Source organism: Molothrus aeneus, chromosome 27 (assembly GCF_037042795.1).
Source record: "Molothrus aeneus isolate 106 chromosome 27, BPBGC_Maene_1.0, whole genome shotgun sequence".
NCBI lineage: Eukaryota > Metazoa > Chordata > Aves > Passeriformes > Icteridae > Molothrus > Molothrus aeneus.
In genome coordinates this window covers 5,816,861-5,832,618 of record NC_089672.1, presented here as the reverse complement: position 1 = coordinate 5,832,618, position 15,758 = coordinate 5,816,861, and the positions used below count along the sequence as shown (strand labels likewise).

At 60.0% G+C, this 15,758-nt stretch overlaps 3 protein-coding genes across 9 annotated transcripts; 1 reads left to right on the top strand and 2 right to left on the bottom strand.

The window, feature by feature from the left end:
• Positions 1 to 211: 211 nt before the first annotated feature.
• RFXANK (regulatory factor X associated ankyrin containing protein) lies at positions 212 to 6,987 on the bottom strand. Of its 4 annotated transcripts, none has more exons than XM_066566327.1 (10): positions 6,894 to 6,987; positions 6,059 to 6,220; positions 5,840 to 5,917; positions 5,146 to 5,226; positions 4,956 to 5,021; positions 4,634 to 4,734; positions 3,714 to 3,839; positions 2,918 to 2,984; positions 742 to 822; positions 212 to 469 (listed from the first exon to the last, which is right to left on the bottom strand). In XM_066566327.1, the coding sequence occupies exons 2-10, from the start codon at positions 6,129 to 6,131 to the stop codon at positions 408 to 410; spliced, it is 735 nt and encodes a 244-aa protein (XP_066422424.1). In that variant the 5' UTR covers positions 6,132 to 6,220; positions 6,894 to 6,987; the 3' UTR covers positions 212 to 407. The 4 variants fall into 4 exon arrangements, with proteins under 4 accessions (XP_066422424.1, XP_066422426.1, XP_066422423.1 ...); XM_066566329.1 differs by lacking the exon at positions 6,894 to 6,987 and adding an exon at positions 6,753 to 6,854 and having other exon boundaries at positions 212 to 464; XM_066566326.1 differs by lacking the exon at positions 6,894 to 6,987 and adding an exon at positions 6,753 to 6,852.
• Positions 6,988 to 7,323: 336 nt separating this feature from the next.
• On the top strand, positions 7,324 to 10,897 carry BORCS8 (BLOC-1 related complex subunit 8). Of its 4 annotated transcripts, XR_010785093.1 has the most exons (6): positions 7,324 to 7,432; positions 7,937 to 8,049; positions 8,539 to 8,657; positions 9,301 to 9,408; positions 10,244 to 10,346; positions 10,498 to 10,897. XR_010785093.1 is itself a non-coding variant. In XM_066566387.1 (5 exons), the coding sequence occupies exons 1-5, from the start codon at positions 7,396 to 7,398 to the stop codon at positions 10,284 to 10,286; spliced, it is 366 nt and encodes a 121-aa protein (XP_066422484.1). In that variant the 5' UTR covers positions 7,324 to 7,395; the 3' UTR covers positions 10,287 to 10,897. The 4 variants fall into 4 exon arrangements, 3 of the variants coding, with proteins under 3 accessions (XP_066422484.1, XP_066422482.1, XP_066422485.1); XM_066566387.1 differs by having other exon boundaries at positions 8,593 to 8,657; positions 10,244 to 10,897; XM_066566385.1 differs by having other exon boundaries at positions 10,244 to 10,897.
• TMEM221 (transmembrane protein 221) lies at positions 10,627 to 15,506 on the bottom strand. The gene is made up of 3 exons (XM_066566389.1): positions 15,190 to 15,506; positions 13,248 to 13,333; positions 10,627 to 12,401 (listed from the first exon to the last, which is right to left on the bottom strand). Exons 1-3 carry the CDS (start codon positions 15,483 to 15,485, stop codon positions 11,614 to 11,616), a joined length of 1,170 nt encoding a protein of 389 aa, XP_066422486.1. The 5' UTR covers positions 15,486 to 15,506; the 3' UTR covers positions 10,627 to 11,613.
• Between the last annotated feature and the right edge of the window lie 252 nt (positions 15,507 to 15,758).

Sequence of the window (15,758 nt, the reverse complement as noted above, 5' to 3'; positions counted from 1 at the left end):
CAATGCCGAGGGGAAATTTTGACTCGTGGCTGCCCAAAAACTGGAATTCCTATCTGCCAGAATCCTGTGGGATCTTCCCTCCTGGCTGTGGCAGTTTTATAGGAGAAGGGGCAGCCCTGGACAGGAATTCCACAATGCCAAGGGGAAATTTTGACTCACTGTTGCCCAAAAACTGGGATTAGGATGGGCCGAGGATTTTAATTAAACAGAGTTTAATTGCAATTGAAGTTTACTTCCAACACGGAGCCGCTGAGTCCAGCCAGGGCTGGAGTGAGTGTCCCTGGGTTTTAGGCATGGCAGCCAGGGAGAGGCTTGGGGTCCACGAGGGCAGAAATTCCTGGATTTCTCCATGCCTGGGGTGCTGGGATGAGGCCGTGGTGATGCTGGGAACAGCTGGAGCTGCTGCCTCACTTCTTCCTCTTCTTGTTCTGGAACAGCTTCAGGATGTGGTTCTCAATAACCTGCTGGACTGAGGCAGGGGGAGGGTGGGACTCAGGGAAGCTGCTCTGGGAAGGATCTGGTCGTCGTTTAACTCTTGTTTTCTGAGGGGAACTCCTTGTTTTCTATGTGAAATCCCAGTTTTCTAAGGGGAAACCCCAGTTTTCTGAGGGAAACCCCAGTTTTCTGAGGAAAACCCAATTTTCTGAGGGAAATCCCTGGTTTTTGGGGGCAATCCCTATTTCCTGAGGGCAACCCCTGCTTTCTGAGGGGAAACCCCTGTTTCTGATGGAGGCCACTTGCCTTTCTTGTGTCCCAAGGCCACGGCCAGGTCCATGGGGGTGTAGCCCGAGTCCGCCTCCTCAGTCAGGTCAGCGCCGCACGCTGCAATGGGGGTCAGCAATGGGGGTCAGCAGTGGGGGTCAGCAATGGGGGCTGCCATGGGGGTCAGCAGTGGGGGCTGCCATGGGGGTCAGCAATGGGGGCTGCCATGGGGGCTGCCATGGGGGTCAGCAATGGGGTCAGCAATGGGGGCTGCCATGGGGTCAGCAATGGGGGCTGCCATGGGGGTCAGCAATGGGGTCAGCAATGGGGGTCAGCAATGGGGTCAGCAATGGGGGTCAGCAGTGGGGGTCAGCAGTGGGGGTCAGCAATGGGGGTCAGCAGTGGGGGTCAGCAATGGGGTCAGCAATGGGGGTCAGCAATGGGGGTCAGCAGTGGGGGCTGCCATGGGGGTCAGCAGTGGGGGTCAGCAGTGGGGGTCAGCAATGGGGTCAGCAATGGGGGCTGCCATGGGGGTCAGCAATGGGGGCTGCCATGGGGGTCAGCAATGGGGGTCAGCAGTGGGGGCTGCCATGGGGGTCAGCAGTGGGGGTCAGCAATGGGGGTCAGCAATGGGGTCAGCAGTGGGGGTCAGCAGTGGGGGTCAGCAATGGGGGTCAGCAATGGGGTCAGCAATGGGGGTCAGCAATGGGGGTCAGCAATGGGGGCTGCCATGAGGGTCAGCAATGGGGGTCAGCAATGGGGTCAGCAATGGGGGTCAGCAATGGGGGTCAGCAATGGGGTCAGCAATGGGGGCTGCCATGGGGGTCAGCAATGGGGTCAGCAATGGGGTCAGCAATGGGGGCTGCCATGGGGGTCAGCAATGGGGTCAGCAATGGGGGCTGCCATGGGGGTCAGCAGTGGGGGCTGCCATGGGGGTCAGCAATGGGGTCAGCAATGGGGTCAGCAATGGGGGTCAGCAATGGGGTCAGCAATGGGGGTCAGCAGTGGGGGTCAGCAATGGGGGCTGCCATGGGGGTCAGCAATGGGGGTCAGCAGTGGGGGTCAGCAATGGGGTCAGCAATGGGGGCTGCCATGGGGGTCAGCAATGGGGGTCAGCAATGGGGGCTGCCATGGGGGTCAGCAGTGGGGGCTGCCATGGGGGTCAGCAATGGGGTCAGCAATGGGGTCAGCAATGGGGGTCAGCAATGGGGTCAGCAATGGGGGTCAGCAGTGGGGGTCAGCAATGGGGGCTGCCATGGGGGTCAGCAATGGGGGTCAGCAGTGGGGGTCAGCAATGGGGTCAGCAATGGGGGCTGCCATGGGGGTCAGCAATGGGGGTCAGCAATGGGGGCTGCCATGGGGGTCAGCAATGGGGGTCAGCAATGGGGTCAGCAATGGGGGCTGCCATGGGGGTCAGCAATGGGGTCAGCAATGGGGGCTGCCATGGGGGTCAGCAATGGGGGTCAGCAATGGGGGCTGCCATGGGGGTCAGCAATGGGGTCAGCAATGGGGGCTGCCATGGGGGTCAGCAATGGGGGTCAGCAGTGGGGGTCAGCAATGGGGGTCAGCAGTGGGGGTCAGCAATGGGGGTCAGCAGTGGGGGCTGCCATGGGGGTCAGCAATGGGGGCTGCCATGGGGGTCAACAATGGGGTCAGCAATGGGGGTCAGCAGTGGGGGCTGCCATGGGGGTCAGCAATGGGGATCAGCAGTGGGGGTCAGCAGTGGGGGTCAGCAATGGGGGCTGCCATGGGGTCAGCAATGGGGGTCAGCAATGGGGGTCAGCAGTGGGGGTCAGCAATGGGGGCTGCCATGGGGGTCAGCAATGGGGGTCAGCAATGGGGGTCAGCAGTGGGGGTCAGCAATGGGGGTCAGCAGTGGGGGTCAGCAATGGGGTCAGCAATGGGGGTCAGCAATGGGGGTCAGCAGTGGGGGCTGCCATGGGGGCTGCCATGGGGGTCAGCAGTGGGGGTCAGCAATGGGGGCTGCCATGGGGGTCAGCAGTGGGGGTCAGCAGTGGGGGTCAGCAATGGGGGTCAGCAGTGGGGGTCAGCAGTGGGGGCTGCCATGGGGGTCAGCAATGGGGGTCAGCAATGGGGGCTGCCATGGGGGCTGCCATGGGGCCCCAAGAGCTGCCCCTGGCCCCGGCCCTGCTCCCACGGCAGGGAGGCTGCGGCTGCGGGAGATGGAGCCGGCAGGAGCCGATCTGTGCCTTACCCAGCAGGGCCTCCACACACTTGACGTGGTTCCCGCGCACGGCGTAGAGCAGGGGGGTGCCCCCGTTCTGTGGGGTGCCAGGGCAGGGAGAGGTCGTTCCTGGTCCCACACGGCTCCTGCTGCTCCCCGCTGTCCCTCAGGGGCTGCGCCACACGCTGGGATCCCATTGCAGCCTCTCCCAGCTCTGGACTGGGATCCCATTGCAGCCTCTCCCAGTTCCAGACTGGGACTCACTGGGATCCCACTGCAGCCTCTCCCAGCTCTGGACTGGGATCCCATTGCAGCCTCTCCCAGCTCCAGACTGGGATCCAGCCCAGCCTCTCCCAGCTCCACACTGGGATCCAGCCCAGCCTCTCCCAGCTCCAGATTGGGATCCCGACCCAGCCTCTCCCAGCTCCAGATTGGGATCCCATTGCAGCCTCTCCCAGTTCCAGACTGGGATCCCACTGCAGCCTCTCCCAGTTCCAGACTGGGATCCCATTGCAGCCTCTCCCAGCTCCACACTGGGATCCCGACCCAGCCTCTCCCATCTCCAGACTGGGATCCCATTGCAGCCTCTCCCAGCTCCAGACTGGGATCCAGCCCAGCCTCTCCCAGCTCCAGATTGGGATCCCGACCCAGCCTCTCCCAGTTCCAGACTGGGATCCAGCCCCGCCTCTCCCAGCTCCACACTGGGATCCCCTTCCAGCCTCTCCCAGCTCCACACTGGTGTCCCCTGGCCATGCTGGTGGCACTGGGGAGGCTTGTCCTGCTGTCCCCGCTGTCCCTGCTGTCCCCGGCCAGGGCTGGCCCTCACCCAGTCGTAGGTGTTGATGTCCACGTCCCTGTCCAGCAGCATGGTGACGATGTCGGTGTAGCCGCCCATGCTGGCCAGGGCCAGCGCGCTCTCCCGCTCCTTGGCCAGCGCGTGGGGATCGGCGCCCTGGGGACAGCGGGGACAGCCCGGTGACACTGAAACTGCCCACAGAGGGGACAGCCCGGTGACACTGACACTGACCCACAGAGGGGACAGCCCGGGGACACTGCCCACAGTGGGGTGACACTGAAACTGCCCACCGAGGGGACAGCCCGGGGACACTGACACTGACCCACAGCAGGGACAGCCCGGGGACACTGACACTGACCCACAGCGGGGACAGCCTGGGGACACTGCCCACAGTGGGGTGACACTGAAACTGCCCACAGCGGGGACAGCTGGGTCACACTGCCCAGTGGGGTGACACTGACACTGACCCACAGCAGGGACAGCCCAGTGACACTGACAGTGCCCACAGCCCGGTGACACTGACCCACAGCGGGGACAGCTGGGTCACACTGCCCACAGCCACCCTCCCTGGGCTGACATCGCCCCTGCAGCACCCCAGGGACAGTGGGGGCAGAGACAGATCCCGGGATTAAAAAGGGAAATCCCAGGATGAAGGAGAGATCCCAGGATTAAAGACAGAGGTCCTGGAGTAAATGAGGGAGATCACAGAGCATTAAAAAGAGATGCCCAGGATGAAAGACGGGTCCCAGGGTCAAGGACAAATCCCCAGGGCCAAGGACAGACACCAGGACTAAAGCCAGGTCCCAGAATTTAGGACAGATCCCTGGATCAAGGACAGGTCCCAGGATCAAGGGCAGGTCCCACAGGTCCCAGACAGGGTTAAGGACAGACCCCAGATCCAGGACAGGTCCCAGAACATTCTGGAAGCCCCGGAGCCCCCACGGCCTCACCCACTCCAGGAGGTGCCGCACGGTCTCGATCTCCCCGAAAGCTGCAGCCCAGATCAGGGGGGTGAAGCCTCTCTCGTCGGGTTTGTTCACCAAATTCTCACCTGGGCAGGTGACCACAGCCAGGTGAGCCCCCTGTGCCCCCAGTTCAACCAGTAAGGGCTGCTAAACCACCTCAGCCAGCTGCTGGGTGGTTGGAATGGATTTTTGAGGATTTTTCCCATCTCCAAAACTGGAGAAATCTCCACAAAAAACCCCAATTCCAATCCCAGTGGTTTTATGGCCGAGTGAAAACCGAGTGTGAGGGCACCAGAGGGACACCAACCTTTCCTCAGGTGCTCCTTCAGCTGGATGAGCTCCCCTTGGGCAGCGAGCTGGTGGATGGACAGTGCTGGAAGAGACAAATCCATCGGGGGAAAGGAACTCCCTGCACATCTGGGGCGTGGGAGCTGCCCCAGGGTGATCCCTGCTGTCCCATGTCCCCTGCAGCCCCTGGGGACGCTGGTGGCACTCACTGTCCAGTGTGGCCGGCAGTGCTGACACCTCGTTGCCTCGCTGTCTGTTGGTCAGGGTGTTGGAATGCTTCAGGGGGAAACCTGGGACACAGAGGGTCTGCAGTTTATTCTCCATCAATTCGGGGTTATTCTCCATTAATTTGGGGTTACTCTCCATCAATTCGGGGTTATTTTCCATTATTTTCTGATTTATTTTATGTTTATTCATTCTCTATTCGTTTACTCTCCATTAATTTCAGGTTTACTTTCTATTTATTTAAATCCACACCACCCAGCTCCATCCTCCTGTTTCCCATCCCTGCCCGGCTCCACTTGGGAATCCCGAAGTGTTTCCAGCCCTTGATCCGAGGTTTTATTGGGAAAAATCCAAGGGAAATGAGAATTCCCATCTCCAGTTGCAGCGTGGAGCTGCAGCGACCTCTCAGGGCTGGCAGGAGGAGTCTGCACCAAACTTTGGGATTGGGATTTTCCACGTTTGAGCAGCAATTTAAGGCTCTTCCTCGGGAATCCCAAAGCGTTTCCAGCCCCTGATCCGAAGTTTTATTGGAGCAGAGCTGGGGGGACCTCTCAGGGCTGGCAGGAGGAGCGGGCACCAAACGTTGGGATTGGGATGGGATTTCCCACATTTGAGGCCCCTTCCTGGGATTTTTGGGACGGGGGACCCCAGGAAATTTCCCCTCTGTGCCCCACTCACCGTCCAGGGCCGGGGCCTCGCTGGGGCTCGGGGAATCCACGGGAGCAGCCGAGGAATTCCGGGGGCTCTCGGCTCCACCTGCAGCCCGGGCACCTCGGTGTCACCCTGGGGCTCCTTCTGGGGTGTCCCGGGCGGTGCCATCTGGCTCGGGATACCCCAAACGCACCCCGGTGTGCAGGAGGATCCGCGCTCAGTTTGGCCCCAGCATCCCCAACTCACCGTCCCCACGTTCCGGGAGCGCTGCGTCCCCGTCCTGCTGGGGACACGCCGAGGGGGCCCCGCTGTCCCCCATGCTGCCTCTTCACCCTTTCCCCCTTTTTCCACCCAATTCTGGGGGGTCCCGGGCTCCAGGGGGGCTCCCCGACGGCTCCTTCGCCTTCCCTGCCCAGGGATGGGGTGGGAGAGGGGGACAGGGACAGACCCCGAGTGCCTGAGACCCCCACGCTGCAGCGGGGCTGGGGTCCCCTTGCGCTCCCCATCCCGGTTCCTGGGGTACCCCCGTTCTCCTCGCCCCGTTTCTGGGATCTTCCCTTCCCCGTCCCACACTCGGTTCCCATCTCTGTCCCTGGGCTCCCCCTCTCTGTCCCCGCTCCCGGGATCGCCATTCCCGGCGCTTCCCACACTCCAAACCTCCTCTCCCGCAGCTCCTCCGAGCCCGGGACCCCCGGGCCCTCCCCATCCCTTCTCCCAGCCCCTCACCGCCGGTCCCGATCCCTTTCCCGCCCCCGGTTCCCGTTCCCCGTTCTCGGGTCCCGTTCCCGATCCCATCCCCGGATCCCGATCCCGTTCCCGGTCTCACCGCCGCCTCCAGGCTCTCCCGCCTCTCATTTCCCGTTCCCGATCCGTTCCCCATCCCTTCCTCATCCCGTTCCCATTCCCGGTTCCCATCCCCGGTTCCCCTTCCCGGTCTCACCGCCGCCTCCCGGCTCACCGCCCCTTCCTTCCCGTCCCCGATCCGTCCCCGCTTCCCGTCCCCGTTCCCGGTCCGTTCCGATCCGTTCCCATCCCCGTTCCCGTCCCCGGTTCCCGTTCTCGTTCCCGTTCCCGGTCTCACCGCCGCCTCCCGGCTCTCCCGCCCCTCCCTTCCCGTTCCTGCGGGGCCCGGCGGGGCCAGGGCGGCCCGGGGGGTTCGGGGAGCGCGGCCCGGCCCCACGTCCCGCCGAGAGCGGCCTTAAAGTGACACGAGGGGGTGGCAGCGGGACCGCCTCGCCCGGGGGACACCTTGGGGACACCTTGGGGACACCTTGGGGACACCGCGGTACCGAGGGGGGGCAAAGGCCGCGACACCCCCAGACCCCTCTCAGGGCAGCACCGCCAAACCGGGAGCCACCGAGTGTCTCCACGGGTGACAAACCGGGAGCCACCGAGTGTCCCCGCGGGTGACAACGGAGACCTGCGGGGGGGGGGGGGGGTGACACCGATTTGGGGGGGCGTGGGAACGTTGGTCCCGCTCAGCGGAACGTTGGTCCCGCGGCCGCGTTTCCAGCCGGGGCTGTTTTCCCTGCCCGGGGCGCTTTGGGGGCGCGCCGGCGGAAGCGGAAGTGGCGGCGGGCGGGATGGAGGAACCGGAGATGCAGCTGAAGGTGAAGAAAGGTGGGACCGGGAGCGGCGGGACCGGGATAGGCGGGACCGGGAGCGGGAGCGGCGGGGATGGGCTGGGAGAGGCCCCGCCGCGGTGGTTTGGCCGCTGGGATGTTGTGGTTTGACTGCCGGCCTTTATCCCCCTTGCTGCTGCTGGGAAGAGCCCCCGGGTGTCCCTTGGAGATTTTTGTGTGGGTTTCTGTGGAGATATTTCTGAGGACTTCCATGGAGATATTTCTGTTTGCTTCCATGGGTTTCTATGGAGAGATCTACATGGATTTCCATGGATTTCTGTGGATTTCTATAGAGATATTTCTGTGGAGATATCTCCATGGATTTCTGTGAGATATTTCCATGGATTTCTCTGGATTTCTGATATTTTTATGGATTTCTATGGAGAGATTACTGTGGATTTCTGTGGGTTTCCGCTGAGTTATCTGCCTGGATTAGCCCTGCCTCCCCCGTATCCCGATGGATTCCCGTTAATCCCGGTTTTTTCCCGGTTTCTCCCGGCAGTGACGGACAAGTTCACCGAGAGCCTGTACGTGCTGGCCAACGAGCCCTCGGTGGCGCTGTTCCGGCTGCAGGAGCACGTGCGGCGCTCCCTGCCCGAGCTGGCCCAGCACAAGGTGGGGAACCCCGGGAATTCCGGGAATTCCGGGAGCTGAGGGACGAGCCCGCCCCGCCCGGCGGGCGCAGCTCCTCTGGCAATTCCTGCCCCAAAATCCCCACGGAGCTGTCCCCTGGCTCCTGGGGTTCCATCCCTGGGATTCCATCCCGAATCCATTCCCTGTGCCCTGGGATTCCCAATTCCCTACCAGATCCATTCCCTGTGCCCTGGAATTCCCATCCCAAATCCATTCCCTGTGCCCTGGAATTCCCAAATCCCAGATCCATTCCCTGTGCCCTGGAATTCCCAAATCCATTCCCTGGCTCCTGCCCCTCCGTCCCTCATCCCAAATCCTCTCCAGCTCCTTTGGAGCCCCTTGCACCTCCGGAAGCAGCTCCAGGTTTTCCTCGGATGCTTCCCTGCCTGGACATTCCCGGGGGCCGGGGGCAGCCACAGCTTCCCCGGGAATCCCCTCCCATCCCGTTCCAGGCAGGAATTCCCTCCCCAGATCCCGTTCCCAGCCCAGCCCCTGCCTGATCCGTGCTGGTTTTGGCCCTCGCAGTCGGACATGCAGAGCTGGGAGGAGCAGAGCCAGGGAGCCATTTACACCGTGGAGTACGCCTGCAGGTACCCCAGGGGAGCGCCGGGATCCCGGCTGGGAAACGCAGCAGGATCCAGGGAATGAGGGTGGGAGCAGCTGGGCTTGGGGATTTCCACCTGGAGAGGGAAATCCCTGCAGTTCTGGGGGCAAAGATCCAGGGAATTAATTGGGATTTGGGATGAACTTTGAGCTCTTGGCAGGAATTTTCACCTGGAGAGGGAAATCCCTGGAATTCCGGGCTGGAAAACACCACAGGATCCAGGGAATGAGGGTGGGATTTGGGATTTTCATTTTGAGGGTTAGACTCCTGGAATTCCAGGCTGGAAAACCCAGGGAATGAGTTGGGATTTGGGATTTTCACTTCGGGAGGGAAATTCCTGGATTTCTGGGGGGAAAGATCCAGGGAATGAGTTGGGATTTGGGATTTTCATTTTGAGGGTGAAATTCCTGGAATTCCAGGCTGGAAAACCCAGCAGGATCCAGGGAATGAGGATGGGAGGAGCCGGGATTTGGGAACTCCTGGCAGGGATTTTGGAACTTTATGGAATTTTCCCAGCTTCCCCCAGTGGGAAACCCCTCAGACCTGAACTTTCCCGGGATTGGAGGGGGAACAAGCAGGATTTGGGGAATTCCAGCTCCGTCCTGCTCCCCCTTTTGCCCCTTCTCCAGCGCCATCAAGAACATGACCGACAGCAGCGTTTACTTCAAGAGCATCGACAGCCTGCTCAAGCACTCCATAGCCATGAAGGAGCAGCTCAGCGCTGCCCAGGGCCGCAGGTACCCCCAGAATCCCGGGAAACAATTCCAGGGTGGTCCAGGACAGCGTCCCCTGCCCCTTCCCCATCCCCTGCGGGAAACCAGTGCTGTTTGCTAAGGGAAAACGGGCAATAAACGGAATTTTAGGGAGGTTGTTTGTGGGGAGATCTGAATTGTTTGGAGTTTAGGGATGCAGGGATTGAGCAGAGGTATCCCCAAAACTTTTGGAGTTTTTGTGCTTTTAAAAAAAAAAAAATTGAGGGCTTTTTTTGGGATTTGTTTTGATTTTTGGGGATTTTTTTTTTTTTAATTTTTGGGGAGGATTTTTTTTATTTTGGAGGACTTTTTTGTGAGGGGATTTTAGGGGGAGATTAAAAAAAATCTGAGGGATTTTTGAGATTTGTTTTGATTTTTGGGGATTTTTTTTTTTTTCATTTTTGGGGGAGGATTTTTTAATTTCGGAGGATTTTTTTTTTTTGTGGGGGATTTTGGGGGGAGATTTAAAAAAATCGGAGGGATTTTTGAGATTTGTTTTGATTTTTGGGGATTTTTTTTTAATTTTTTGGGGAGGATTTTTTAATTTTTTGGGGAGGATTTTTTTTATTTTGGAGGATTTTTTTTTTTTTGCGGGGGGGATTTTAGGGGGAGATTTAAAAAGTCTGAGGGATTTTTGAGAATTGTTTTGATTTTGAGGAGGATATTTTGGGGATTTTTTCATGCTGCAGGAATGGCTGTGCCACCCTAAAATCAACCCCTTACCCCAGCAACCTCCGGCAGAGGGAATTTTTTGAGGAAATCCCAAATTTCCCACATTTTCAGGCTGCTGAATTTAACTTTTCCTTTTTTCTTCCCACAGCACCATCACCCCCCAACCGAAGAATCCTCCAGGCACCTCCTGATTTTCCATCCTGAATTTCCCAACCTTGGGAAGAAGTGAAAAAACCTCTGGGGCTGCACAGGTAGAGAGGCCCCTGAATTCCCGGGAAAACAGCAAAAAGAAAGAGCTGGAAAATCCCAAATCCTGCTTTTTGGGACCTCTTTTCCATGGAAAAACGGGGTGGGTTTGTGTTTATCCTCTTCCCTTTTTTTTTCCCCAAAAAACCCTCACAGATGAGGTCTGGCTTTGGGAATTTCGTGTGAAAAGCTGGAATGTGAGCAGCACTCCAGGCTTTTGTTGAGGAGGAATTCTCCAAGGAGATACTTTTCCAGCTGCTGCCAAGGAATTGCTGGGTTTGGTTTTAATGAGGACGAGAATAAAAAGGAAAAAAAAAAAAAAAAACAACAAAAAAACAAAACCCAAAAAATCTCCAAAAAGGCACAACAAGAAAATTCCTTTTAAAGGTTTTCAACTTTTCTCCTGTGGCCGTGGGAGCTTGGAGCTCCTTTTTTATCCTGGGGTTTCCAAGGGCATGGAACAAAAGAATGTGGAATTTTAGGCTTTCAAGGGAGAAAAAATTCCTTAAAATCCTAAAAAGAAGGAAAAAAAAAAAAAAAGGATTTTTGTCTTGCACTCTTGGTTTTGGGGGTGACTGGAAGGGAGCAGAGCTTTGCTGTGGATCCCTCCTGGATTTCCCAGGGGGATTCAGGGAATGGCTGAACTCAGATTCCAGGGGAATTGCCCTTGGGATAGCAGCTGGAATTTGGGATAATAGCAGGGACACCCCAAATCTGCCTTTTCCCACCCCAAATCTGCCTTTTCCCAACCCAAATCTGCCTTTTCCCAACCCAAATCTGCCTTTTCCCACCCCAAATCTGCCTTTTCCCAACCCAAATCTGCCTTTGCCACCCCAAACTCACCCTTGGCAGACCCAGCCCCGCTTTTGGCCATCCCAAACCTGCACTTGGTCACCCCAGAGCATCCCCTGCCACCCCAAATCTGCTTTTTCTCACCCCAAATCTGTTCCTGGCCGCCCCAAACTGGGTTTCCCCCACCCCAAACCCTCCCCATCCATGCCAGTGCTGAGGATGAGGATGGAGCAGGGAGGAAGGAGAAGGGAAATGAGCCGGGATCTGCTGGGAAAGGCTGAAATTCTGCTGGTGAAAACCCCAATTCCTGCTCCCCATCCCCATTTCCCAGATCCTCTCCCACGGCTGGGGTGGGTTTGGGTTCCCCGGGCAGGCAGCACTGGGATTTTGGCTGTGGAGAAAGGAATTTTTCCAGGCAAAACCAAACCCAAACCAGTGGAAAGCCATCAACTCCTCCTCCAGGAAAGTCCCGAATTCCCCTCAGACCAGCGTGGAGTCCTTGGTGGCTCTGTGGGACACCGCGTTCCTCATCTCCCCGCTGGTGACATTCCAAGGGTTTCCCTGCTCCTGGAGCAGCCCTGAGTCCAGCAGCGTCCTGTGGGTCCGGGACCAGGCCTGGGCCTGGCATTGCCTGGGGGAATCCTGGATCCGGGACAATTCCCACTGGGATTCCCTGAGGAATTCCTTGCTCCTGGACCAGTCCTGGCATTCCCTGGGGAGTTCCTTGCTCCTGGACCAGTCCTGGCATTCCCTGGGGAGTTCCTTGCTCCTGGACAATTCCCACTGGGATTCCCTGGGGAGTTCCTTGCTCCTGGACCAGTCCTGGCATTCCCTGGGGAGTTCTTTGCTCCTGGACAATTCCCACTGGGATTCCCTGGGGAGTTCTTTGCTCCTGGACAATTCCCACTGGGATTCCCTGGGGAGTTCCTTGCTCCTGGAGCTCGGGTTGCTGCTGGAGGCCGAGCCCGGCCGGGATCTGCCCTCCAGGAAGGGCGGGAAGCAGAATTCCCAGGGGGTTTCTCCGGGGTGGCGCCGGGGAGCAGCAGCCCCGTCCCGGCCGAGGTCGCTGCCGTGGCCGGGCTGGGCGGAGCCGTTCTCGTGCAGGGCCTGGGGAGGCTCCGGGCCTCGGGAGATTTGGGCAGCGCGGGAGGCGCGGAGCAGCGCGTGGAGCAGGGAGAGCAGCAGGACGAGGATTCCCGAGGTCAGGACGCAGGCGCTGGCGATCCCGGCCTGCGGCTCGAACAGCAGCAGCATCAGCAGGGCCAGGGCTGCGGGCGGAGCAGAGCACAGGGGCGCCCTGAGGGGACCCGGCAATGCCCGGGGCTGGAAAAGGGCTCGGGAGTTAAAATGGGTGGGTTTGGGAATCCCTGGAGTGGCTGGGGCTGGAAAAGGGCTCAGGAGTGAAAAGGGATGGATTTGGGAATCCCTGGAGTGTCTGGGGCTGGAAAAGGGCTCGGGAGTTAAAATGGGTGGGTTTGGGAATCCCTGGAGTGCCTGGGGCTGGAAAAGGGCTCGGGAGTGAAAAGGGATGGATTCGGGAATCCCTGGAGTGGCTGGGGCTGGAAAAGGGCTCAGGGACAGCCCAGGAGCCCCTGGAAAAAAAATCTCAGGAGCTGGAATTACCAAAGGATGGATTTGGAAGTTCCTGGAAAACTTGGAAATTTCCTGGGTTTGGAAATTCCAGCCCCATCCCAGCTCCCTCGGGAATTCTCCAGCTCCGTTCCCATCTCTGCACCCCTCCAGCCCCTACAAAATTCCAGCCTGGGCCCCTGGGATGGGAATTGCAGGGTGTGGGAAGGAGCTGATGGGGCCATTTGTGAACCAAAGCAGTGCTGGAGGAGAAACGAGTGCAGGGCTGGGCTGGGGACACTGGGAGCACTGGGGACACTGGGGGACACTGAGGACATGCACTGGGGGCACTGGGGACACCGGGGGTCACTGGGGGACACTGGGGGACACCGGGGGTCACTGGGGACACTGGGAGCACTGAGGACACTGGGGACACTGGGGACACTGGGGACACTGGGGGTCACTGGGGGACACTGGGGGTCACTGGGGACACTGGGGGTCACTGGGGACACTGGGGACACTGGGGGACACCGGGGGTCACTTGCCTGTGAGGTAGAGGCAGACCCCGCAGCAGAAGAGGCCGATGGCCGCGTGCCGGATGCTCCGGCTGTCCAGGAGGAACCAGACTGCCCTGGGAAACAGGGAAAAGGGGGAAAACGGGGAAAAGAGCTCTGGAAGGGCTCCTCGCAGGGAAAAGAGCTCTGGAAGGGCTCCTCGCAGGGAAAAGAGCTCTGGAAGGGCTCCTCGCAGGGAAAAGAGCTCTGGAAGGGCTCCTCGCAGGGAAAACAGATCTGGGCAGGCTCCAGCCCTGCTCTGAGCCCGGGGAAAGGATGGAGGGAGGAATTCAGGACTGGTCCTGGTCCTGATCTCAGCCCAGGAAAAATCTGGAGGGAATGACAGGGCCGGTTTGGGCTGACAGGGCCAGTTCGGGGTGACAGCGGCAATTGGGGGTCACAGCGGAGTTTGGGGGTCACAGGGCCAGTTTGGGGTGACAGCGGCAATTGGGGCTGACAGCGCCGAAGGTCCCCGCGACGTGAGCGGCTCCCGTGACGCCGCCACAGCACGGGGACATCACCGCCACAGCACGGGGACATGACCGCCACCTCCCGGCCGTGGCCCCGAACGCCGCCTTTGCTCCCGGCCCGAGCGCGGAGCCCCCGCCGCAGCCGGGGAAACTGAGGCACGGGGCAGGGATCGGCCGGAGACTCCCGGGGACGGGCACGGAACCCTCCCGACGCTCGGGTTACTGGGGCCGAGCCTCCCGGCGCCGGGAGCTTTTGGGAATGGAATTTTTCCTCCCCTGTGACCTCGCAATTCCCGAATTTCAACTTCCCAGCTCCCAAATGGAGCAGTTTCAGCCCAAAATCCGGGCTGGGATCACAGGAAAATTCACAGCTCGGGGTGGGGGGAATTTTTTTGTTGTAAATTTTCCAGCAGAAAAGCCGAGTTTGTTGTGGGGACTTTTTGTGTTTTTAGGGAAATGTTTTCACTCTCCTCCGTTAATGAAGCGTTGGAAGAGGCTGAGGAGGCGCTGCTGGAATTTCTCCAGCCCGATGCTCCGTGCAGAGCCGGGACTGATTGGATTCTCTAATTAAGGGACAAAAAGTGGCTGTTGGAACGTCGTCATTCCCTTTCAGTGAGTTTCGGCTGAAGTCAGAGAGGTCCCAAAATTGCGTGAGCCACCCCACCAAGTCCAGCTGTCACCAAAATCCTTTAAAATCAGATTATCCCCGAGCTGTTTTTTAGTTTTAACCCGGGTGCTGGGCCAGGAGCCCCCAGCCCATTCCAGATCCATGGAAAAAAAAAAAAAAAACCAGAAAGGAATTTCTCTGGGAATAACCCTGCACGTGTAAAAGTGCTGATTGATTATGCCGATTGATTAATGATTAAATCAACATTTAATGAATGGCGTTAATGACCCAGCCCTGGGGTCGTTTTGGTGGCCCGGGTGGTCACCCCAGCAGTGACCTCAGGGCCAACATTTTGGGGCAATCCCTGGGGGTCGAGGTGACCCCAGGAGCTCCTGGGACGCCCCAAACCCCGCTGGGAGTTCCCAGTCATGGAAATGAAACCCCCTGGACTGTGCAGCCAGGTCTAAACGTGCCGCTCCCAATTTCCAGACTCTCTAAAACTCAAATTAAAGAGCTCAGTTCCAACCCTGGGGGTCACGGAGGGGAATTTCGGGGATTTTCCACCCATTGCTCCCCACAACCCCCCCAGCAAATCCTCCCGCGGGTTTTGGGGCACCCGGACCCCTCATTCCCTGATCCCGCCGCATCCTCCAGCCCTTCCCTTCTTCCTGACCCCTCCGGGCATCCCCGGTCCCTCCGGTTCCGCCGGATCCCTCCGAGCGTCCCCGCATCTCCCGAGTCCCTCCAGCCCCGGTCCCTGCGGCTCCCGAACGCCTCCAGCCCCGGTCCCCGCCTGTCCCGAGCCCCCCGGTCCCCCGAGCCCCGGTTCCCCGGTGGCCCCGCTCGGGGCTCTCACCGCTCGGGCCCGGGCCGCCCCCGGCCCAGCTCGGTGCTGCAGTAGCCGTGGAGGAGGCAGAGCAGGAGGCAGCTCACGTTGAGCACCAGGCAGAGCGCGGCCAGCACGGCCGATACCGGCAGCACAGCGGCGGCCACCGCCTCCGGGAGCGCCCCGCGGCCGCCACCGGCACCGGGAGCGGCCCGGCCCGAGGGCAGCTGGAAGATGAGGCTGGAGGAGAGCAGGGCCATGGCGGCGGACAGGGTCCCGAAGAGCAGCAGCACCGTCAGGGCTCGCTGCGGGTACGCGGAGGGCATGGCCGGTACCGGCACCGGGAACCGGGGGAACCGAGGGAACCGCGGGAACCGGGGGTCCCGAACGTGCGCGCGCTCCCCGACCCCTCGGTGCCGCCGCTGCGGGAGCTCGGGCGGGGAATGGGAACCGGGAACGGGCACCGGGCCGGTCCTGCCTCCGTTCCGCGGTGCGCGCCGGGGCGGGCCCGTCCTGCCCCCGGTCCCGCCCCCGGTCCCGCCTCCGGTGCTGCCTCCGGTGCTGCCTCCGGTGCTGCCTCCGGGCCGGGACCCTCCCGA